This window comes from Macrotis lagotis, chromosome 1 (genome assembly GCF_037893015.1).
Source record: "Macrotis lagotis isolate mMagLag1 chromosome 1, bilby.v1.9.chrom.fasta, whole genome shotgun sequence".
NCBI classification, from domain to species: domain Eukaryota; kingdom Metazoa; phylum Chordata; class Mammalia; order Peramelemorphia; family Peramelidae; genus Macrotis; species Macrotis lagotis.
This window is the reverse complement of record NC_133658.1, coordinates 508,581,330-508,605,006: the sequence shown is the minus strand read 5'-3', so window position 1 is coordinate 508,605,006 and position 23,677 is coordinate 508,581,330. Positions and strand designations below refer to the sequence as shown.

The 23,677-nt window shown below is 38.2% G+C and overlaps 1 protein-coding gene across 1 annotated transcript; it reads right to left on the bottom strand.

Annotated features, from left to right (window-relative positions):
• Positions 1 to 1,919: 1,919 nt before the first annotated feature.
• On the bottom strand, positions 1,920 to 19,610 carry MIS18A (MIS18 kinetochore protein A). Its single transcript, XM_074214120.1, has 5 exons — positions 19,256 to 19,610; positions 17,674 to 17,740; positions 11,756 to 11,878; positions 8,382 to 8,475; positions 1,920 to 2,028 (listed from the first exon to the last, which is right to left on the bottom strand). The coding sequence occupies exons 1-5, from the start codon at positions 19,521 to 19,523 to the stop codon at positions 1,948 to 1,950; spliced, it is 633 nt and encodes a 210-aa protein (XP_074070221.1). The 5' UTR covers positions 19,524 to 19,610; the 3' UTR covers positions 1,920 to 1,947.
• Positions 19,611 to 23,677: the final 4,067 nt, after the last annotated feature.

The following is a 23,677-nucleotide window of genomic DNA, read 5'->3' as shown; positions in this document are numbered from 1 at the left end:
GTCCATGCTCCTGTAAAATCACTATTCCAGACAAACCTTCATTTGACCCACTCTAGCTCTTAAACAAGTCCTAGAATTGCAGATACTAGATACGCTTTCACTCTTCCCCTCTCCACTGACACAATGTAGCAGAACTAGGATGCAAAATTAAGTACTGATTCCAAATCCAGTGTTTACTACTATCAAAATAGAATCAATCAAATTTGGTCACTTAATCCAGGGAGACATATAGGGAAGGGGACAGGTTATGTAGGAAAAAATGAAGACTGTTAGCTTATATCCAGTGAAAATAGAACTAGGAGCAATGGGTGAAAGAATCAAATTTTACTTGCTCCTCAGGATCATAGATTTTTGGGAAGGGACATCTAATTCAAAAACTTTCATTTTGCAGTTGAGGAAACTGAGGTCCAAAGGGATTAATTGATCAGTAACAAGTATCTATTAAGGACTTCTTTGTGCCCGGAATAATTCTAAAGGCAAAAAAAGGTAAAAGGTAGTCCCTTCCCTGAAGGAGCTCACAATTTAATATGGGGGGGGGGGGGGGAACAAGCTATAAACAGGAAATAAAAGAAGGCAGCAACATTAACATGGGTTAGAAAAAGCTTCCTGTAAACAGTGAGACTTTATTTGGGACTTACAGGAAGCCAGGGAGGTCAGTAGGTGGAGATGAGCATCCTTGGCACAAGGGACAGCCTAGGAAAGTAGGTGTAGCCTGGATATGGAGTGTCCTGTTCAGGGAACCTCCTGAAGGCCAAGGTCAGTGAAATGAAGAGCATGTGTAAGATTGAAAAGGTTGGGAAATTGAGGTTAGATTTTGTAAATGAACCTGAAGGCAATAAGGAGACACTGGGATTTATTAAACAAAGGAATAATATGGTCAGAGCTTCACTTTAGGAAAATCACTCTGGCAATTGAATAGAGGATGACCTGAAGTAGAGGGCTGACAAAGGCTGACTCCTCAGCAGGCTACTACATCACTACAAATATAAAGTGAAAAAGGCATAGAGCAGAGTAATGGGAATATCAGAGGAATGACTCCAAGATCCATTCCAATTCTTAAATTCTATAATTCTGTGAGAAGTCATTCTCTTAGCTGGTAGGAACAGTAAAGAATAAAAAGAGTAGGTGGGGTTTCCCTCTTTTTGGACTTTCTTCAGGCAAAGAAGAATCATTAATTAATCAGACAACTATATGATACCTTAATTTGGAAGTAACATCAGATAATACAACATTCTGTACAAGGAAAGTGATCAGCAAATAGTTTTTGACTAGGATTTCTGCTCATCCTCCTACACTTAAATCTGTGAGCATTATTTTCAACCTATTTTTAAATGTCAATGATACACATAATTCAATAAATGTTTCTATGTGACTCTAATAATGTTAAATTTTCATAATGTTAATTCTAAAGTACATTCTAACATATCAGAAGAAAAAAATCTAAGTTTCAACTAATCTTGAATTTTGATCAAAGTACTCAAAAGCTGTCAGAAGGAATTTATTTGTTCATGATAAAAGCCAAAATTGATATTTGTATAACATTCTTCCCCACCACCACCACCCAACAAGCTGTCAACTGTTAAGATGAACAGACAACAAAAAAGTGTAAAGAAGATGAGATCAGGGAATATAAAAATGATACAAGAGAGAAAAGAGAGTTGAGGAATTCACAATAAACTCTTAAAATCCACACTTTAGAGGTTTCTGGAAGTGACATTTTATAAACATAATTTTAGCACTGTAAGTGAGAGAAACTTTTATCCCATAATTAACAGTTATAAAATAACACCAATAGTTATAAAATTGATTAAGCTCTTTTCACTCAAATATTTTAACTTGGGGATAAAATTACCTTTGAGCACATAAGTCCTGCTAAAATGGTACACCAACAAATAACAATACATACAAGGAGGGAAAAATAATATTTAAAAAAAAGTGAAATTTCTTTCATGTTGTATCAGAAAGACCTGAAACAAGTGATTCAACCAGGGACACCCTTAGTTCCAATCCATGCATGATAACTTGCAGCTGTTGGATAAATTAGGGAAAAAAATTATAAGAAAAAATACAATAAAATTATAATTCTATTAATTTTATGAATCTGTAAGTCAAACTTGATTCTATAATAGATAAAAGATGTATTGTAGTAAAAATATTTTCCTAAAATGTCAAGCTTCCATCAGACTGCTTAAAATATAGAAAACCTTTCGGGCAGCTAGGTGGTGCAATGGACAGAGCACTGGCCTTGGAGTCAGGAGTACCTGGGTTCAAATCCAACTTCAGACACTTAATAATTACCTAGCCGTGTGGCCTTGGCCAAGGCACTTAACCCCATTGCCTTGGAAAAAAAAAAGATAGAAAAACTTTGCTTGCTTGCTTTTTTAAGAGTTTATCACCATGTATTTTTTCTGTACAGCCTTGGAGTATTGCATGTTATACAGTAAAGTTTTTTTTTTCAAAAAGAACTTGAAACAAATGAAATATTGCTTTAGTTCAAAGTGAACATAGATGTTTCAGTTCAATCATTTTTTAAAATTTCTGTTAAATTCTAAAAAGAAATGTTTCAATTAGTTAATTATTTTTTAATTTTGCTTGTCACTTGTAGGATTATAGGATTACTGCTAATTATAACAATTAGAACTTAGAGATCATACTGCAATGCTCTTATTTTGCAGATCTGGAAATTGAGCCTCAGTTCAGCAAAGTGACTTACCCAAGGTGACAGAACATTAAGAATCACACCTAAAATGTGAAACTAGACTTTCTAATACACCCTTAAAAGAAACACTATTCTTTCTTTCTGCTCTCTTAAACTAAGTTATAGACATTTGTAAATATAGATACTGATCTTTCTATAAATTGTTTACTGAGTCATAGAACCTAGCAGAAATTACCCAACCGAAATCAAAGTCAGGGATTTGTTTTCCTTAGTGGTTCAAAAAGTTTCTAACCAAGTTCAATGTGGTGGTGTTAATGAAAAGATAACCTAGAATGATAACCTGAAATCAAAGAATTTTGAATTTTCTTCCTTTTTCCCTGAATAGCTTTCATAAGAATGAACTAATAGAAAACAGACCAAAAAATAAGAGGGAAGAAGAGAGAAGGTAGGGAAGGAAGAAAGAAGAAATATATAGAGAAACAAAAAGAAGGAAGAGGAGGAAGACAAAAAACAAGGAACTAGGCTATTTCATAAAATAAGATCATGCAATTATATGCTAAAATTTTAGAAATTACCTAGTCCGTGTCTCTAAAGTAAAATTCATAACCTCCCCTAAATCCATCCCTTCCCCAAACTCCTCTATTTTTGCCCAAATAAATGGCCTGTCATTTTTTCACTCTCCCCATTCCTAACCAGAACTACCCTTAACTGTGTTTTTTTCCTTTATCACCCTCATCAAATTCATTGTTAATTTGTTGATTCTCCCTCCAAAATCTCTCATACATGTCTTCTCTATCAAAATGGTCCTCATCATCTCTCACCAGGACTACTTACTCCAGTCCTTAAGTTCTCTAAATCCTAGTAAGTCACAGGATTAACCATGTCATTTCCCTGCTGAAAAAAACTTTCTTTGGGATCCCTTCAATGCCTCTGTCTCTAAAATAAAATATTGACCTCAAGTTCGCACTTGAGAGTAGTCTACTAAATCAAATTCTATGTTCTTGTCAAATGAGACTACTAGATAGCTGTTTCTCAATTATGGCACTCTATTCTCCACTCCAATCCAATCATCATAGGTGTAGTTGAGCATTGGACCTGGAGGCAGGAAGACCTGAGTTTAAATCTCCTTTACTAGTTAGGTAACTTCAGGCCAATCAATTCATCTGTTTGCCTGTTTCCTAAACTGTAAAACAGAAATAATAATAGCACTTACTTCCCAGAGTTTTGGGGAGGATCAAAGGAGATTAAAATGTGTAAAGCACTTAGCATAATGTCAGATGCTCTATAAATGTAGCAATTATTTACTCCTCCAAATCTGGAACTAATGCTTTCACTCTACCCTCCCTTAACTTCAGCTCTGGTACCACTTCTATGAAGCATTCTCTGGTCACCATCCCCTCTTCAAATTGTCATTGTGCATGTATGCTGTAAACCACCCATAAAGGTGAAATGAGAGCAAGGACTATTTTGTTTTTATCTTTATATCCCCATAAACACAATGCAACTGGCCCTTAATGTCTGTTGAAATGATCTCAATTTCAAAGATGAAGAAGCTGAGACTAGGAAAGGCTAAGTAATTTGGCCAAGATCACAGAAGTAGTCTGAAGAGGAGGCAGAATTTGAAGGGTCCTCGGGACCATCTGGCCCTAGGATCTTTCCTTTCCTCTGACAGTAGGGTGAGAGGTCACCATCTAGGAGACTCTCTCTTTGAGTGGCTCAGGCAATTCACCTTAACCTTTCCCACCCCAACCTCCTGAATTTCACAATGTCCAGAAACTATTCTGCAAGATAAAATCAATTCTGAAATTCACATCTCACATCATTTCCCCCTAGATGTTTATCACCCCTTTTCAGTTTTCTTTTTTTTTTTTCCTTCTCAGTTTCTTTTTATGTGTTCCTTTCTCCTATTAGATGGAGAGGTCCTTGAGGGCAGGGGCTGTCTTTTCACTTTCTTTGAATTCCCAGTGATTAAGTACTATACTCAGAAGCCAGAAGGAGTTGTTCTCTATTGCTGACTATTGACTCCAAATCCAGCCATTTCATTCTATCCTCCCTCAACTTCAGCTCTGGTACCATTTCCTTTTTTATTTTTTTAGGTTTTTGCAAGGCAAATGGGGTTAAGTGGCTTGCCCAAGGCCACACAGCTAGGTAATTATTAAGTGTCTGAGACGATTCGAACCCAGGTACTACTGACTCCAGGGCGGTGCTTTATCCACTGCGCCCCCTAGCCACCCCTCTGGTACCACTTCTATGAAGCATTCTCTGATCACCATCCCCTCTGTCTCTCATTATTTCATCCGAAATACAGAGATTTGGCTATAGAACAATCCTACCTTCCGAAATAATAGCAGCAGTTCTAATGAGAATTCAAAAGTTCCACAGATTCAATCCTATGTCTATGTTTTTTTTTTAATTTTATTTATTTAAGGCAATGGGATTAAGTGACTTGCCTAAGGTCACACAGCTAGGTAATTATTGTCTGAGGGCACATCTGAACTCAGGTCAGGCCTCCTGACTCCAGGGTCAGTGATCTATCCAGAGTCACCTAGCTGCCCCTGTCTATGGTTTTTAAAACAAAACTAAACTCCAGAGATTTATCAACTACTAAATCAATGAACTTGAAATCTTCAAGTTATATTAACATGAAAAAAAAAGGCAGGAAATCTGATGGGTATTTCATGTTTCCTCCTGTCTTATGTCAGCAAAGTGTAGGAAAAAAAATATCAATTCTTTTATTCTATTACTAGAGCTTCATAACAAGCTAAAATGAAATAATTTATACATCAATTATGAAGTTGAGCATATAGTAAACTTAGGGGCAGAGCCAAGATGGCAGCATGAAGGCAGCATTTCCTGAGAAGTTCGACCCCCCAAACCCCAAAAATCCAAAGGATGGCTCTAGCCAAAATTTAGCGGGGCAGAACCCACAGAAAGACTGATATGTTTCCCAGTCCAAGATAACTTAGAAGTTCCATGGGAAAGGTGTGCTTCACCAGAACCTGGGGTTGCAAAGGAAGCCACAACATAGCCCAGAGATCACTGGCAGCAGCTTGAAGGGGCAGTAAGAGAACTCTGCTGTACCTGGGTGAGTATGGAGTGAGGAGCCCAGAAAGCAGCCTACACCCGCAGAGACAGACAGTAAGGGAAGTCTGCAGAGATTTCTCGGCTCTCCCTGGGGTAGAATTTGCCTACACTCACATATTGCAGTATGGGCTTCCTTACTAAGATAGCAGTATCCCTCCTTAAAGCCCCAGGGCAGAGGGAAGAACTGGGCCATCTACATATCAAAGCATAGGCTAGAGAGCTGAGGATCTTGGAGAAATAAAGGTCCCAGTGGGCTGTCCCAAAAAAAACAAAGACCCCAAAGCCTTGGAAGTGCAGTAAATTAGCCTTGGGCTGAGGAAATGAGTAACCAACAGAAAAAGAAGGATCTGACCATAGAGAATTACTTCAGTCCCATGGAAGATCAAAACACATACTCAGATGAAGACAAAATCAAAGCTTCCATACCCAAAACCTCCAAGAGAAATAGAAAATGGGCTCAGACTATGGATGAGCTCAAAAAAGACTTTGAGGGGCAGCTAGGTGGCACAGTGGATAAAGCACCGGCCCTGGAGTCAGGAGTACCTGGGTTCAAATTGGGTCTCAGACACTTAATAATTACCTAGCTGTGTGGCCCCGAGCAAGACACTTAACCCCATTGCCTTGCAAAAACAAGACTTTGAAAAGCAATTAAGGGAGGTGAAGGAAAAATTGGTAGGAAAAATGAGAGCAGTGCAGAAAAATCATGAAAACCAAATCAAAAGCTTGGTGAAAGATACACAAAAATACTGAAGAAAATAATGTTAAAAACCAGTTTAGGCCTAATGGAAAAAGCAAAACAAAAGGCAAATAAGAAGAATGCCTTAAAAAGCAAAACTGGCCAGCTAGAAAAGGAGATAAAAAAGCTCTCAGAAGAAAATAACTCCTTCAAAGCAAAATGGAACTAAAGGAAGCTGATGACTTTGCAAGAAAGCAGGAAGAAATAAAACTCTTCCAAAAAAGCCAAAAATTAATAGAGAATGTGAAATACCTCATTGGAAAAACAAGCGACCTTGAAAATAGATCTAGAAGAAATAATTTTAAAAGTATTGGACTATCTTGAAAGCCACAACCAGGAGAAGAGCCTAGATTTCATTTTTCAAGAAATATAGCAAAATTTCCCTGAGATCCTAGAAGCTGAGGGTAAAACAGAAACTGAGAGAATTCACCAGTCACCCCCTGAAAAAGATCCCAAAAGAAAAACTTTCAGGAATATTATAGCCAAATTCCAAAAGTCCCAAATCAAAGAGAAAATTCTAAAAGCTGCCAGAAACAAACAATTCAACTACGGAGGCACCATAGTCAGGATTACATAGGATCTAGCAGCATCTACATTAAGGGTAAGGGTTCATAGGGATTGGAATATATTTCAGAAGGCAAAAGATCTTGGTTTACAACAGAGAACCAACTACCCAACAAAACTGAACATCCTCTTTCAGGGGAAAAGATGGATTTTCAATGAAACAGGGGACTTTCAAATTTTCCTAGCGAGACGACCAGAGCTAAACAAAAAGTTTGATCTCCAAGTACAGGACTCTGGTGAACCATAGAGGAGATGGAAGAGGACTAACCATGAAGAACTTAATGATACTGAACTGTTTGTATTCCTGCACGGGAAAAAGATATTGATAACTCATATGAACTTTCTCATTTATAAGAGCTGTTAGAAGGAGCATATATATATAGACAGAACATAGGAAGGAGTGGAATATAAGGGTATGATGTGGTAAAGGGATGGAGTCAATGGGCAATAGGAGGAAGTACTGGGAGGAAGGAAAAGGAGATGAAGAAGCTGAGAGATTTCATACAAGAGTCAAGAAAAAGCTTTTTCAATGGAGCGGACGAGGGAAGGCAAGGGGGAATGAGTGAGCCTTCATTCTCATAGGAAATAGCTCAGGGAGGAAATGACATACACACTTAATAGGGTATAGAAATCTATCTTGCCCTGGAGAAGGATGGGGGGAGGGAAGGGGGAGGAATAAGTGATAGAAGAGAGGGGAGATTGAGGGAGAGGGTACTCAGATGCAACACACCTTTGGACAGGGCCAGGATGAAAGGAGAGAGAGAGAATAGAATAAATGAGAGTGGGGAGAAACAGAGTGGAGGTATAGCTAGTAATAGCAACTGAGGGGAAAATATTGAAGCAACTTCTCTGGTAGACTTATGATAAAGAAAGCAACTCACCCCAGAGACAAAGCCATTGAAATCTGAACACAGACTGAAGTACATTTCTCTCTCTCTCTTTCTCTCTCTCTCTCTCTCTCTCTCTCTCTCTCTCTCTCTCTCTCTCTATTCTTGAGGTTTCCCATCTTCTGGTGGGGGTGGAGTGGGGTTATGTTTACTCTTATAAAATTCAATTTGCATCCATGTATGGCATGGAAACAATGTAGAGATTGTCAGACAGCCTTGGGGGGGGGGGGAGAAGGGTGGAAAATTGTAGAATTCAGAGCCTTGCAAAAAATGATGGGTACATATCACTATATAATTGGAATATAATTGTATATAATTGGAAAACAAATAAAATGTTAAAAAAAAGAGTAAACTTAGTAGGAATATTATCATTTTGGGGAGAATATTTGTTAGTTTAACATTAAAGTCTTCCATATGCACAGAGATAAAACTTGCAAATAAAGCTGATTACCTTCTTCAAAATGTTTTCCATTACATCTTGTCTATCAAGAGTTACAGGCTCTTCTGCTTCAGGCACAGCATTTTCAGCAGAACCTACAATGTACCTGAAATGTAGCATGGTCACAAAGCACAAAGTTAAAATGTGGACAAAATAGTGAATATTAGTATTAAAGCTGAAAGTGTAATGCTAGTCTATCTCTTAGCACCCTATTACCATTCAAGACAAAACAAGGGCTGTTTTGTCACTAGAAGCATCCTAGACATTGAATCAGAAAATATTATTCTTCTGATTAATAGAACTTTATCCAGTTAGGTCTATGTTTTAATTCTCTTAAAATCTCAAAAATGCAATACTAAGAACAAATAAAACCAATCAATTAAAACATTAATTCAAAGTATCTGGATCAAAGAAAAAGATTTGTAAAAGGCTATTTCTTTATAGAAGAAAGTCAACTTCAAGGATACCTTGAAAACACTGAAAATCGTGATTTCAGAGACATTTTAGATCCCATAATCATTCAAACGTTGGCACTATATTGCAATCTCAATTTTCAGTTCTAAATTTTGTTTTCTATCCTATCAACAAAGATTTGTAAATAAAAATTTTCACAATGAAGGAATGAAAGTCAAAGAAACTTTTTAAAAACAAAAATCTATGTCCTTTCTGGTAATGCAAATAATAAAATCCTAATTTCTGTTTTGTAAACTTAGATTGGCTATTTGTTAGGAGTCTTATCAGCTCAGGAAACAACTGAGTGTACAAAGTATCCTCTAACTCTTTGAATGGGGAGGGAGAGGAGACAATTGAATAATAGCATCCCTACCCTCCTTCAGTTCTAACCAAGACAATAGATCTCAGGAAGTGATGTCCAGGATTGAAGGCACAATTTTCCATTATGACTAGGGCAGGAAGAAGTATGAAAAAGCAACACATCTTATTTCTTTGAGAGGTGAGGGACCATTGGGTACTGGAACTGTTTTTTTTCCTTTTCATTATTTATTATAAAGGATTGTTCTCTGGAAGAAGGAAGGAGGAGGAAAATATTGGGAAGGATAAGTCATATAAAATAAGGATATATAGAATTTACTTTTTAAAAAATTAATCAGATGGAAAGCAAAGCATACTATGTTCACTTTTTAAAATTTCTTGTTATTTCTTCTCATGGTTTTTTTCACCCTTAGTTCTAATTCCTCTTTCATAATATGACTAATATTGGAATACATTATGCACAATCATACATGTACAACCTATATAAAATTAGTTGCTGTCATGAGGGACAAGGAAGGTGTTAGAAAAATGTGAAACTCAAAAACTTATAAAAGAATGAAAGCAAGAAACTATCTTTTCGCGTAATTGGGAAAAAATAAAAAAAATGAAGTGAAAGAAAAAGATGATCAGACAGAGTCTCTTGATTCAAAACTCGGGTCTCCAGGAGGGAGAGCTTTCTATCCATAAAATAGGGCAGAATTCCCTTGTTTTAAAACTGAACCTTTTCTTAAAAAGGGACACCACGGCCACTGACCTTCAGCACCCAGGGTTACTTCACAAAAGGGACACTGTAACTTCAGACAATATAAAACACTGGGGAGTCTATTTTCCAAGACAGACTCAGAAACTTTTTGAAAACAATTATAAAACACTTCTCACACAAATAAAATCAGATTTAAATAACTGGGCAAACATCAACTGCTCATGGATAGGTAGAGATAATATAACAAAAATGACAATTCTACCAAAACTACACTCCCTGTCTAGTGAGTGCCCTACCAATCAAAATTCCAAAAAATTACTTTAATGAGTTAGAAAAAGATGTAAGTAAATTCATATGAAGAAATAAAAAGTCAAGAATTTCCATAGATTTAATGAAAAAAAAGTACAAAAGAAGGTGGCTTAGCCTCATCTGATCTAAAATTATATTACAAAGCATCAGTCATCAAAACTGTCTGGTATTGGCTAAGAAACAGAGTGGTAGACCAGTGGAATAAACTAGGTGCAATAGCAGGAAATGATTATAGTAATCTGCTGTTTGATAAAGCCAAAGAATCTAGCTATTGGGATAAAAACTCTCTGTTTGATAAAAACAGCTGGGAAAATTGGAAGTTAGTATGGAAGAAACATATTAGACCAACACCTCACACACACTATACCAAGATAAGATCCAAATGGATACAGGATTTAGACATAAAAAAACAATACTATAAGCAAATTAGAAGATCAAGGACTAGTTTATCTGTCAGATCTATGGAAAGGGAAGCAGTTTATGACTAAGGAAGAGCTAGAGAACATCACTAAAAACAAACTAGATGATTTCGATTACATTAATTTAAAAAGCACAGACAAAACCACTGTAACCAACATCAAAAGAAATGCAATAAATTGGAAACAATCTTTACAACTAACATTCTGAAAAAAGACTCATTTCTAAAATATACAGAGAACTGAGTCAAATTTTTAAAAAAAGCCATTCCCCAATTGACAAATGGTCAAAGGATCTGCAAAGGCAATTTACAGATGAGGATATCAAAGCAATCCATAGCCATATGAAAAACTGCTCTAAATCATTACTTATTAGAGAAATGCAAATTAAAGCTTCCCTGAGGTACCACCTCACAATTCTCAGACTGGCCAATGTGACCAGAAAGGATAATGATCATTGTTGGAAGGGTTGTGGGAAATCTGGGACACTATTACATTGTTGGTGGAACTGTGAACTCATCCAACCTTTCTGTAGAGAAATTTGGAACTATGCCCAAAGGGCAACAAAAATGTGCATACCCCTTTGATCCAGTGTCAGAGAAACAGCACTGTGAACTTGTTCTGTTCCTGAGGTCTGGATACAAGATCCTGCCTGACACACCTCTGTTCCTCAGTTCCTGACCTTGTCACTTTATTATAGATCAATCTGTGATCTTCTGCTAGCAAGAAGACCCACTATGCTTTCTCCTTAGTTTTTTAATCACAAACCCATCTGGTACTTGTCTGAGATCTTTGCTGGAGTGATTATCAGGAGAGCTGACCTGTGGTGCTTCCTCTTACTCTTGCATCTTGCTAATCTCCCATATTCTTTTTCAGAAATCTCTGGGTTTTCTATACTGTTTCTTTATATTAGTTCTCCCATATGTTGTTTGACTGGGTTTGTATGATCCAACAAGCTAAAAATATATCTCTTGTGGTCATATGCCAGATAATTTCCATCAATTCTTCTCTCCTCCATTCTCTCCACAAAAATTGGGTTTTTTTTTTAATATGCCAACTGTGGGAGCATTTGTAAGGTGAATTTTCCTAAAGAGAGAACTGTATATAAAATACTTACAAATTCATCTTACATTCTTTTATTTTCCAAAGACTAATTTTAAATTTAACACATAACAAAACAGACTTACCCATCAACTGATGAAACATCGAAGCAAAACAAGTCTCGCTTATAATCAAGATGTCTGGGGGTACATCTGTATATCTGGCCAACATTCAGTGAACATCCATTACAACTCAAAGTCTCAATCATGCTAAAGAAAAAAACCATACTTGTTTATAATCTTTAAAAAAATATTTCAATTGTTAAAAAACCATAAACTAGTCTTCAAAACTAAAATTCTTCAAGCATGTTATAATCATAAAAATCAAACATCAACAAGCTATCTTAAACACCACCTACCCACATTAAGTAAATACAAATAAAGATTTTTGCAACACTGCATGTGTGTGTTTGTATATGTATATAATATGTCATAAGTGTAATATATAAAACATATATGTAAATATATAAAAATCATATAGTAAATATGAAGTAATTCCAGGGGAGAAGGGCACTAGTCAACAAGGAGATTAGGAAAGGCCTCATATAGAAGACAGTACTTTAGTTCAGATTGAAGGAATCTAGAGATTTTAGCTACCCCCACCATACAGTAAAGCACTTAAATGCTTGAAAATAATCCTGTTTCCCCCTTACTATATCCAAATTTGTTATCTCACTCTCACACACACACACACACACACACACACACAAACACAAACGCCTGTGCACACAACTGCGGAAGATGTCTTCTACTTCCTGTCCATTCATTCTCACCCTTTGTTATTCCATGTCTCTTATGCCTTCACTCAATATAAAAAACTCTCGTGCTATACCCAAACAAACCTTTGTTTGCTTGTTTTAGTCATACAGAACATTCCAACTCCCTTCTCATCCTCCCCCCCACTTCTGTGAATTTGCATTCCCCATGTCTAGAATTCACCCTCTCATCTCCACCTCTCAGAATCCTTAATCCCCGCCCCCCCCCCCTTCTTAAAGACTCTGATCACAGCTTCTGGCTAAGATAGCAATATTAAAGATCAAAGAATAGTACAGTTCTCCCATATGACTACAACAATTTAAAAGGGCACCTGAAAGATCAGTAATCAAGGACACCAAAGAAAAACAGAAGTTGAATTCTTCCATCCAAGACTGTATAAGAAGTGAAGAAGCCTATCTTTTTCTTTAAAGGTTTTTTTTTTTTTTGCAAGGCAATGGGGTTAAGTGGCTTGCCCAAGGCCACACAGCTGGGTAATTATTAAGTGTCTGAGGCCGGATTTGAACTCAGGTACTCCTGACTCCAGGGCCGGTGCTCTACCCACTGCGCCACCTAGCCACCCCTCAAGAAGCCTATCTTGAGGCTCAGAGGAGTTTTAAAAAGGAGCAATCTTGGGGGCAGCTAGGTGGCGCAGTGGATAAAGCACTGGCCCTGGAGTCAGGAGTACCTGTGTTCAAATCTGGTCTCAAACACATAATAATTACCTAGCTCTATGGCCTTGGGCAAATCACTTCCATTTGTTTTGCAAAAACCTTTTTAAAAAAAAAAGGAGCAATCTAATGTAAAAGATCTGAAGTCTAGGGGGGGCAGCTAGGTGGCGCAGTGAATAGAGCACCGGCCCTGGAGTCAGGAGTACCTGAGTTCAAATCCGGCCTCAGACACTTATTACCTAGCTGTGTGGCCTTGGGCAAGCCACTTAACCCCATTGCCTTGCAAAAACTAATAAAAAAAGAAAAGATCTGAAGTCTGCTGGTATTCCAAGTGCAGATAGGTCAATCACACAAGAGTAATAGATTCTGAGTGGTCTGAGTAGGTACCCCAAACCTACCCTACTTTGACAGAGCTTGAAAGTGTAGAGGGCACTATATATGAGGAAGCAGTAAGAACACAGGGCCTGAAGCCAGCGGGATCTTGACCCTGACCTGTTTGGACATCAGCAAGGGATAAAGTCTATTCTCATAAATTTCAAAAGCAGAAGTCAATTCGATGGCTTGTGTGCCAGGAGATTTGCAGGTCACCTAAGAGCAAGAGGTTCTCCAACATCTAATTGAACCTTACCAGGGCCACAGTAGACAGAGAAGAGCTGAGTTCAACCCTTGCACTATTCCACAAAGGGAAGGACCTGGACCCAGATACCCATCTGAAACAGCAGAGGCAATGACATCTAAACTACAGAGGGTACAGAAACAAATAAGACTTGTTTCTATCATCATTAAATATAGTATGAAGTAGAGAATGTCTCAGTGCAAAGACCCAATTTAGAAACTGAAGCTGGGGGGTCGGGGGGGACATAAAAAAAGGAAACAATAAAAAAATATGGTTTAAGAAATACTAAAAAGTTAACCCAGAAGAAAGGTTAATTGCATAAAAAAAATAGAAAAAAATGAAAGATTTGGTCATAAGACCTCCAAAAGTGGTCATAAAAAAATTAAACAAAAGATAAAATATTCAGGAAAATTTTTATTATGGAAAAAACTAGAAGAATAAGTAACACAAAATTGAAAATCTTAATCAAGGAATAAATTTCTTGAAAAACAGAATGGAACACACAATACCAAATAATAAAAACCAAAAAAATAAGAAATAAAGACAAAGTCAAAACACTGAAAAAACAGGAGTATGTAAGGTAGAAAAACAAACCCGGAAAACAGGTCAAGGAGAAAAATTAAATCATCAAATTCCTTGAAAACCATGACACATAAAAAAACCTAGATACCCTATTTCTAAAAATCATATAAGAAAACTACCCAAATCTATCAGAAACAGAAGACACAGTGAAAATATAAAGAATCCACCCTAAGAAAAATCTCAAATTGTAAACATCAGAATCTGGAGCCTCTAAGAAAAAATAGTGCAAGCTGCCAGGAAGAAAAAGTTCAAATATGAAGAAGTCATATTTCAAGATAATAATACCTAACACATTTAAATAGTGTTTAAGGTTTGCAAAGCCCTTCAGAAATATTATCTCATCTGATTCCTACAATAAGATGCTAGTATCTATATTTCACTGTTGAAAAATCTAAAGGTGGATAGAGGTTAAGTGAAAGTTCCCTGAGGGTAGGACTGTCTTTGCCTCTTTTTGTATTCCCAGGGCTTAGAACAGTGCCTGGCACATAATAATAACAGAAGCTAATATTTATGCAGCATTTTCTATGTACCAAGCACTATACTAATCACGTTATAATTATCTCATTTAACCCTCACAACAACCCTGAGAGATGGGTGCTATTACTATCTCCATTTTATATAGGGGGGAAATTGAAGCAGAGAGGTTAAGTGTTTTACCTAGGGTCACACAGCTAATAAGAGTCTAAGGCTGGATATGAACACAGCAACTAGGTGATGCAGTGGATAGAACACCCGCCCTGAAGTCAGTAAGACCTGAGTTCTAATCTGGCCTCAGACTCTCAAAAATTACCTAGTTGTATGACCTTGGGTAACTCACTTAACCCCACTGCCTTGCAAAAACAACAACAAAAACAAATATAGGAGCTTTAAAAAAACTACTATAAAGGAGAAAAATTCTTGGCATAAAAGACTCTTGATGAAAAGACAAATGGGCAGAATTTTTGAAAAGTTTTGAAAAGCAAAGACAAGAGCCAGAAAGGTAAATAAATTCAAACAATTGGAAGAGGTTAACACAGGAAGTATGGATATGCTAATAGAGAAAAATGAAATATTCCCTCAGAATCTCATTGTCTTTACAAATCATAAAGCTAAGACAGTTCATAGGTAGGTTTTGGTTGTACCATATGTCAAAAGAGAGAAGAAAAGGGAGAAAAAAAAGAAAAAATTAGGCAATAAATGAGGAAGGAAGGAGAGAAACATGCTACTTCTCAACACTGGGTGCACCCAAATAATAACATAAACATTATAGATGCTATTGGCATCTAATGAAATTCTTATTTGAAATGGACAAAAGGGATGATTTATGTGTATTTGTTTTATTTCCTAGAACTTTGTTGAAGCTATTGTTTTAAATAAATTTTTAGCTGAATCTCCATGTAAACCATCATATCATCTGTAAAAGGCAATAATTTTTAACTTCTCTGCCTATGCCTATTCCCTCAATTTCTTTTTGATTTATTGTTACAGCTAGCTATATCAAATAGCAGGGGCAACAATGGAATGATCCTTAAGAGTTAGTCTGTATATTATCAATAAAACCCAACAGGAAGAAAGGAAAGTAGAAATCCCACTTAAAATAACTAAAGAATGTATAAAGTACTAAGGAGTCTACCTACTATGGTGTGAACAATGATAAAGATATGGTTTAAGAAATAATACAAAGGTTAACCCAGAAGAAAAGATTTCATTAAAAAAAATAGAAAAACACTTTATGGAAATAGGGACCAAAATTTAATGGAGGGACTATTAGCTGCTCATCTATATGCTAAATCAATATAATAAAAATAGCACCATTACCAAATTTAGTCAGTGTCATACCAATCAAACTACAAAAGGAATATTTTTAAAAGCTAAAAAAAGATAGTAACAATATTCTTCTGGAAGAACAAAAAGATCAAGAATCTCAAGGAAAGTAAAGGAGGAAAAAAGGAAGGAAGAGAACCATATTTCAAACTAAAAGACAAAGCAACAATTATCAGGCTGCTTAGAATGGTTAAAAAAAAAATAAAGAGGTTGATCTAAGGAAGAGATTAGGTATAACACAAAAAAAGATGAAGTAAAAACCAAAGACCCCAACTACTAGTGGTAAAGACTCACTTTATGACAAAAATCTACTAAAAAAACTGGACAATGCTCTGGTAAAAATTAGGTAGGAACCAACATCTCACACCAAAAACCAAGATTAAACTTTCAAAGGCTATTTGATCTAGATATAAAATGACATAACATTAAAAGCTAAAGAAGCAAGGACATATCTATGAAAGTCCATGACTGAACAGGGAAAGAAAATTACAGAAAATAAAATGAACAATTGTGATTATATAAAAGTTTTGCACAAACAAAACCAATGCAGCTAAAATTAGAAGGGAAATCAGTACCTCAGGAAAAAATTTTACAGCATTTCTTTTCCAATACATAGGAAGAAAATCAAATTCATAAGAGTAAGAGCCATTCTCCAAATGGCAAATGATAATGATATGAACAGGCAGCTCTATGAATTGTCCTATGAAAAATATTTCAAATCATTACTAAGTAGAGAACTGCCAATTAAATCAACCATTAAGTTCTACCTCAAATCTATTAAACTAGCAAAATTCCCAACAAAGGAAAACAACAAATGTTGGATAAGTTAAGGAAAAACAGGCACATTTAATGCACTGTTGGTAGAAGCTTTGAACTAGTCTAGTGATTCTGGATAGCAATTTGGCACAATGGTCAAAAGCTACTCAGTGTTTGACCCACCTATACTATTACTAAATTTAAATAGCAAAGCAATTCAGGAAAGAGGAAGAAGACTCTATATGTACAAAAAATATTTATAGTGGTTCTTCCTGTAGCAGCAAAGAACTGTAGATTAGGGGAGTATTCATCAACTCAGGCATGGTTGAACAAGTTATGGTATATGAATGAAATGAACTACTATTGTGCTATGAGAAAGGAAGAGAGGGGGAAGAAAGGAGATTTATAGGAGGTATAGAGAAAGAAAATAAAATGAAACATTTATGATAAACACAAAGAGAACAAAAGTTGAAGAGACACATAAGGAGGTTGGCACTGGTACTGCCACAATAAAGTATTATAGCTTTAAAAAGCAAAGCCATACTTCACAGAAATCCAATTTCATAGAAAATATGCATGTGTATCAAGTTCATAATAAAGAAAAAAATTAAATTTTGTTTTTAAAATTAGTTCAGTTATAATCTCCTCCATGAAACCTTCCCTCATTCTGGTAGTTTTCAATGATCCTTTCCCCTCCTCAAATTACTTTGTATGTTCGTAAATTCTTTTAGAGTAGAAGTTTTTTCATTTTATCACAATGGCCTACATAGATTTAATAAATTTTGTTTAATTATACACAGATAAGTATTTAACTTTCCTCTTACCAGCCATATTCATTTTTTCTAGTGGATAGCTTCTGTTCCTTATCCACATAAACATTAGGTGAGACTGCTAGAATGAGAAAAAGGCAACTACTGGTTATTGATGTCCTCAGAGGATTTTTAGAAGTAGGCAAAAGATAATAGTCCATCTAATGCATTGTCTTCATTTTATAAATAAAAAACTTGCTAAAATTTAAGTTTACAAGGATTGCTATTAGTATAATAGTTCCAACCAAAGAGAATATGATACAATAATGCAATGAAAAGCTCACTGGTCAGAAGAACTAAGCTAGTCATTAGTCAAGTATTTGTAGGAGGTTTATTTCATCTTTAAACTGAGGATAGATAGCAAATAAACTATTGGAAAGGACCTCATATATCTAGTTCATTAGGTTCCTAATGTGTGGTCAATTTTTTTATGTCTATATATTTTTGATATATGATAGTTTGATAATGGTGTTTCAATTTAATTGATTTCCTTTATAAGCCTGTGTTATTTAATTTTAGGCAATTAAAAACCTTAGACTGAGGAATCCATGTTTCATGATTGCATTAAGTGTCTAGAACACAAAAATGATCAACCAACCCTAATCTAGTCCAATCGTGTAATTTAAGAGGGGAGGGGTGGCTAGGTGGCGCAGTAGATAGAGCACCAGCCCTGGAGTCAGGAGGACCTGAGTTCAAATCTGGCCTCAGACATTTAATAATGACCTGGCTGTGTGGCTTTGGGCAAGCCAAGTTAACCCCATTGTCTTGCAAAAAAAAAAAAGGGTATTTCGATGACATTTGTTCTTCCTTCTTGAAAAAGACCATGACATCAGGAAAGTGAGGCTATGACAAGGACTGGATGAGTGAGGGGGTGCTGTGCTCCCTCATCAGCCTCACTCTCTCCTCCAGAGCCAGCTGGATCTAGTGGTCAGATCTGGATCCGCTTGACTGGGGATGGCTCTGGATGCCGGGCAGACTTGACCAAGGTCAATCACACAGCTATAAAGTGTCAAGTGTCTGAGGCAGCATTTGAACCCGGGTCCTCCTGACTCCAAGGTCAGTGCTCTATCCGCTTTACCATCTGGCTACCCTTGCTCATTTTTATGTGAGTTGTCTAATAACGATGAAAATAATTTCTTTTAGTTTTTGCAAGGCAATGGGGTCAAGTGGCTTGCCCAAGGCCACCCTTACGAAGTGTCTGAGGCCGGATTTGAACTCTGGTCCTCCTCCTCCTCCTCCTCCTCCTCCTCCTCCTCCTCCTCCTCCTCCTCCTCCTCCTCCTCCTCCTCCTCCTCCGCCCCAATAAGAACAACTAACATTTATTTCGCTTAAATGCTAGACGCTGTGCCAAATGCTTTTCGGTTATTCTCACAACAGCCGGAAGAGTGGGTCAGGAGACAGAATTACCCCATTTTACGGTGAAGGAACCCGGACCAGAACAGTCAAGAGCCCAGGGGGGACCGGAAGCCACTGCGCCACCGACCCCGGGTTGAAATGTTTAAGGTTTCAACATTGTCTAATTGGAGACGAGGGTTTTTTTTTAAAAGCCCCGCTCCCGGCCGGCCGCCCCGGCCTCGCCCCCTCCCCGCCCGCTCACCGTTCAGGAAGAAGCAGTTGCCGCCCAGGTCGGTGCCCTCCCAGCTCATCGAGTCCCCCAGGGGCCGCCGGCAGCGGACGCAGAGGAACACGCACGGCCTGTCGGGCGGCAGCGGCTCCAGGGCGCTGCCGGTGCCCGGCCCGCGGAGGATCTCCGCCTGCTTCTGTATACAGCGCAGGACGTCCTCCTCCGAGACCTCCTGGGCCTTCAGCTTCTGCAGGTGCAGGGCCCGCTGGAAGGCGCTCTCCGGGAGGCCCGACTCCGCCATCTCTTTCAAACTGCCCGCCAGCGCGGGGCGCCCGGGACGAGGACCGGGCCGCAGCCGCGGGGACCAGCCCACCGGAAGGAGGGCGGGGCCGCATCCGCGGGGACCTGCCCATCGGAAGGAGGGCGGGGCCGCATCCGCGGGGACCAGCCCACCGGAAGGAGGGCGGGGCCGCATCCGCGGGGACCTGCCCACCGGAAGGAGGGCGGGGCCGCATCCGCGGGGACCAGCCCATCGGAAGGAGGGCGTGGCCGGAAGGCGGGGAACGGAAGAGCGCTGGCTTCCGCCCCAGCCTCGGGCTCCTTTTCCTTGGCTCCCACTTCCGGTAGGATTTACGGAGGAAAAGGGGCGGCCCAGGCCCAAGGCTAGCTGACCTCGGGTTCCTCCTCTGCTCCGGAATGTGTGGCGGCTTCCGGAGGTGTGGCCTTAGAAACCGCAGGTCACTCGCTCAGCCCCGCCCTATCGGAGAGAGCGCCTGGTGTGGGTGGATTATTGATTGATTGAAGAACCTCAGCTAACTAGGCCCCAGGGAGCCAAAGGAAGTCCAGGGCCTCGAGGTGGAGCACCCTCGGAGTCAGGAGGACCTGAGTTCAAATGCAGCCTCAGACACTTAATAATGACCTAGCTGTGTGGTCTTGGCAAGCCACTTTAACCCCATTGCCTTGCAAAAACTTTAAAAAAAAGTTAACATTCCTACTGAAGTCCTCTCAGGGATAGACTCTTAGAAGAGGGAGAGAGGCCTTATTCCCAGTCCACCCTCCCGATTCTGCTAGGGGGGAAACAGTGGAATACTTGCAAAGAGACCTTGCAGCCTTACTTAGCCGCCTATTCCGCCTTCTCTTGTTTGATAAGTGCTAAACTAAGAAGACCATGCATACGTATTCATTTAACAGAAGGTCATTAGAAATCTTCTGATACCCTCGCCATGTAATAGTCTCTGGAAACCTTTTATTCTTCTCCTTGTTACTGGGTAGATTTTTCACGTAAAGATTTTAACTCTGAAAACCACAACCAATCAGGTTGGAAGAGAGGGGACGAGGGAGGGGGGAAATCACACTATGCCACAAGATCTTGCAGCTCCTTGATCTTCACTACCTTTGTGAGACTTAGGGGTGCCCTTTTCTCCAGAAACGCCAAAATAAACCTTCCTTTTCGTCAGAGGAGTCTCTATATGTTTTTAAATTTATTTTTATTAAAGATATTATTTAAGTTTTACAATTTCCCCCCTAATCTTACTTCCATCCCCCCACCCCACCCCAAGCACGGAAAGCAATCTGTCAGTCTTTGTTTCCATGTTGTACATTGATCCAAATTGAGTGTGATGAGAGAGCTCTATATGATTTTTAAGTAGATTCTTATCCCACACAACACAAATTGGGGGGTGACCTCATAGGTGAGGCACCAAGACCAGGAGGATGAGAGAAGTTTCTTGTGGGAGGTAGAATTTTATATGGGGCTTGAAGAAAGCCAAGAAAGGAGATGAGGGAGAAAATTTTAAACATGCAAAAACAATCAATGAAAATGCAAGATCCAGGAAGAATTCTATATTGGAGGAACAGAGTGGGGACCCAGGGGGGGACTCAATCACAGAGTATATTTTGGGGTGTAAGATGTACAAAGACAAATGGTAGGAGGGCACCAGGTTATGAAGACCTTTTGAGTCCCCAACAGAGGAGTTAATATTTGATCCTGACTGCTGAGGGGAGGATGAGCTAGAGGTGTGTGTGTGTGGGGGGGGTGTTGAAGAACCTCTAGGCTATAGCAGTAGTCCAAGGATTTGGTAATGAGAGGCATTCTAGTAAAGAAGGAAAGAAAGGAGTATATATGAGAAATGTTGAGGAGAGAGAATAACAAGCCTTGCATACGGGGAGGGGGAGTGGAGGGGGCAATGAGAAAGTGAGGAGTCAAAGAAGACACCTAGGTTGAGAACCTGGGCTGGGAAAATGTTGATACCCTTGATAGTAATAGGGTAATATAGAAGGGGACAATTTTGGAGAAAAGATAATAAATTCAGTTTTAAACATGTTGAGTTTAAAATGTCTACTGGAATCTAGTGTGTGATGTCTAATGTAATGGCCATTGGAGATGCAAGGAAAGAGGTAAGATAAGTAAATCTGAAAATCATCTCTACAGAGATGATAATTAAATCCTTGGGAGATGATAAAAGTAACAAGTGATATAATATAGAGGGAGAAGAGAAGAGAAGACCCAGAACAGAGCCCTGAGTAATATGAGTGCCCTGGCTGAAGAACCAGAAAAAAAAATGTGGCCTTCAAATAGAGGGTATCTGAAAGACCAACCAGGAGATGAGTGGAACAAAAACCTGAGAGAAGAAAGTATTAAAGAGAAGAGTGATCAACAGAGAAATCAAGAAGGATGAAGACTGAAAAAGGGCCATTAGTTCTGGCAATTATAAGCAACTTTTGAAAGTACAATTTTAGTTGGGTTCAAATGAGGTCAGAAGCCAGAGATTTAAGAAAAGAGTAAGAGGAAAGACAGTGTATGTACCAATTGTAGCAACCTTCTCAAGAAGTTTAACCACAAAAAAAGGAGAAATATTGAATGATAGCTAATGGGAATGGACAGATTGGATGAGGATTTGGGGGAGATCAAAGAGACTTGGGCATGCACTACACAGAATCTAATGATATTTCTCCCACAAATTCAATTTAGCAATCACTGGATATAACTGAAAATTTTCTCAATTGAATTTTATAGAATAAGAATTTGATCTGCATAATCAGCACAAACATTAGTGTTGAGCAAAGGAGTGAATTTTAACTAAATTAACTGTCTACATACTGTCCCAAACTGCTTTCTCCTGTTGTGTAGACCCAAACCAGGATTGTGAAGGAATGAAATCAAAAAGCTATGCCTCCATAATGCAGTGTTCAATAGACCACCTTCTATTTTAGATTCTAACTTCTTGCTCATTTTCCAAGAATCATCTACATTTGATATAGCTTATTCCTTGTATTTGAAAAAATAAAAAAGATTTGAATCCTATCTAAGCTCCTACCCAAGTCCTAACCAATTCAAATCCTAGCCTTAGGAACAGATAGCACACAACCTGGTGTCACACAAGGCAGAAACTCAAAAGGATCCTCATCACACATTACATCAGCAAAGGATTTAGTAAACTATCATAAGCAAGATATAATCTGAGGACAATCTAAATAAACAGACATCTTTAACTTTGACAAATGCAATACACCATGTGATTCTTTTGAGATAGAGATAAAATGGGAGGAGAGTACCGTATCTTCTTGTGAAGCATTTTTTTTTATTATGTTTTTAACTACCTAATGTTAGATGTGTATAGTAACTTCTGGACAGAGAGCACTGCACTTCTGTTCCCAGATACAGATTTCTCCACAAGTGAGTCACCATTGCTTAATGGTACCAACATATTACTTCAATATAAGCCCTGGGATTAACATTTCTAATAGAATACCTTTCTTGATTCCTTCCTACCAAGTAATTCATTTTCTCTTTCATGCTTATCCTTATCTCTTTTTCTATTGCTTTCCTCTTCATAGGAAGGACTATTTTTCATTATGATTTTGTAACTGCAGCACATTCCACAGCACTTTGCTAGGAACTGAACCTATAATTTAATAATATTAGCTAGCATTTATATATAAACTTTTACAAATATTACTTCATTTTATCCTCACAACAACTCTGAGAGCTTTGCTTTGCTGTTGCCATTCAGTAGTTTTCAGTTGTGTTTGATGCTTCATGACACCTTTTGGGATTTTCTTGGTAAAAATACTGGAGCAGTTAGCCATTTCCTTCTCCAGTTCATTTTTACAAATAACAGGGTTAAATGACTTGTCCAGGGTCAGACAGGTAGTGTCGGAGTATCTGAGGTAAAATTTGAACTCAGGTCTCCAGGCCTGGCACACTACCTAGCTAACATCACACAACTAACAGAGTTTGAAGTAAGATTCAAACTCAGGTCTTCCTAACTCTGGGTCCAACATTGGACTACACTACCTAAAATGTACTTTTTGTTCCTATCAGGACTGCCTGGTAAAGAAATTCTACCAATGTAGATCAGCACCTTTTCTATAATTTATTGGTTTGATTACCTAAAGTCTAAAGCCAAGGGGTATGTGTGTGTGTGTGTGTGTGTGTGTGTGTGTGTGTAGAAA

Bases quoted from the DNA above. Each gene is read 5' to 3' on its own strand.
- MIS18A (XM_074214120.1), bottom strand. From the start codon at position 19,523: ATGGCGGAGTCGGGCCTCCCGGAGAGCGCCTTCCAGCGGGCCCTGCAC. The intron at 17,741-19,255 runs GTGAGCGGGCGG...TTCTCATTCTAG, and splicing joins CAACTGCTTCTTCCTGAACG to CAGTCTCACCTAATGTTTAT. The intron at 8,476-11,755 runs GTAAGTCTGTTT...GCTACATTTCAG, and splicing joins GATGTTTCATCAGTTGATGG to GTACATTGTAGGTTCTGCTG.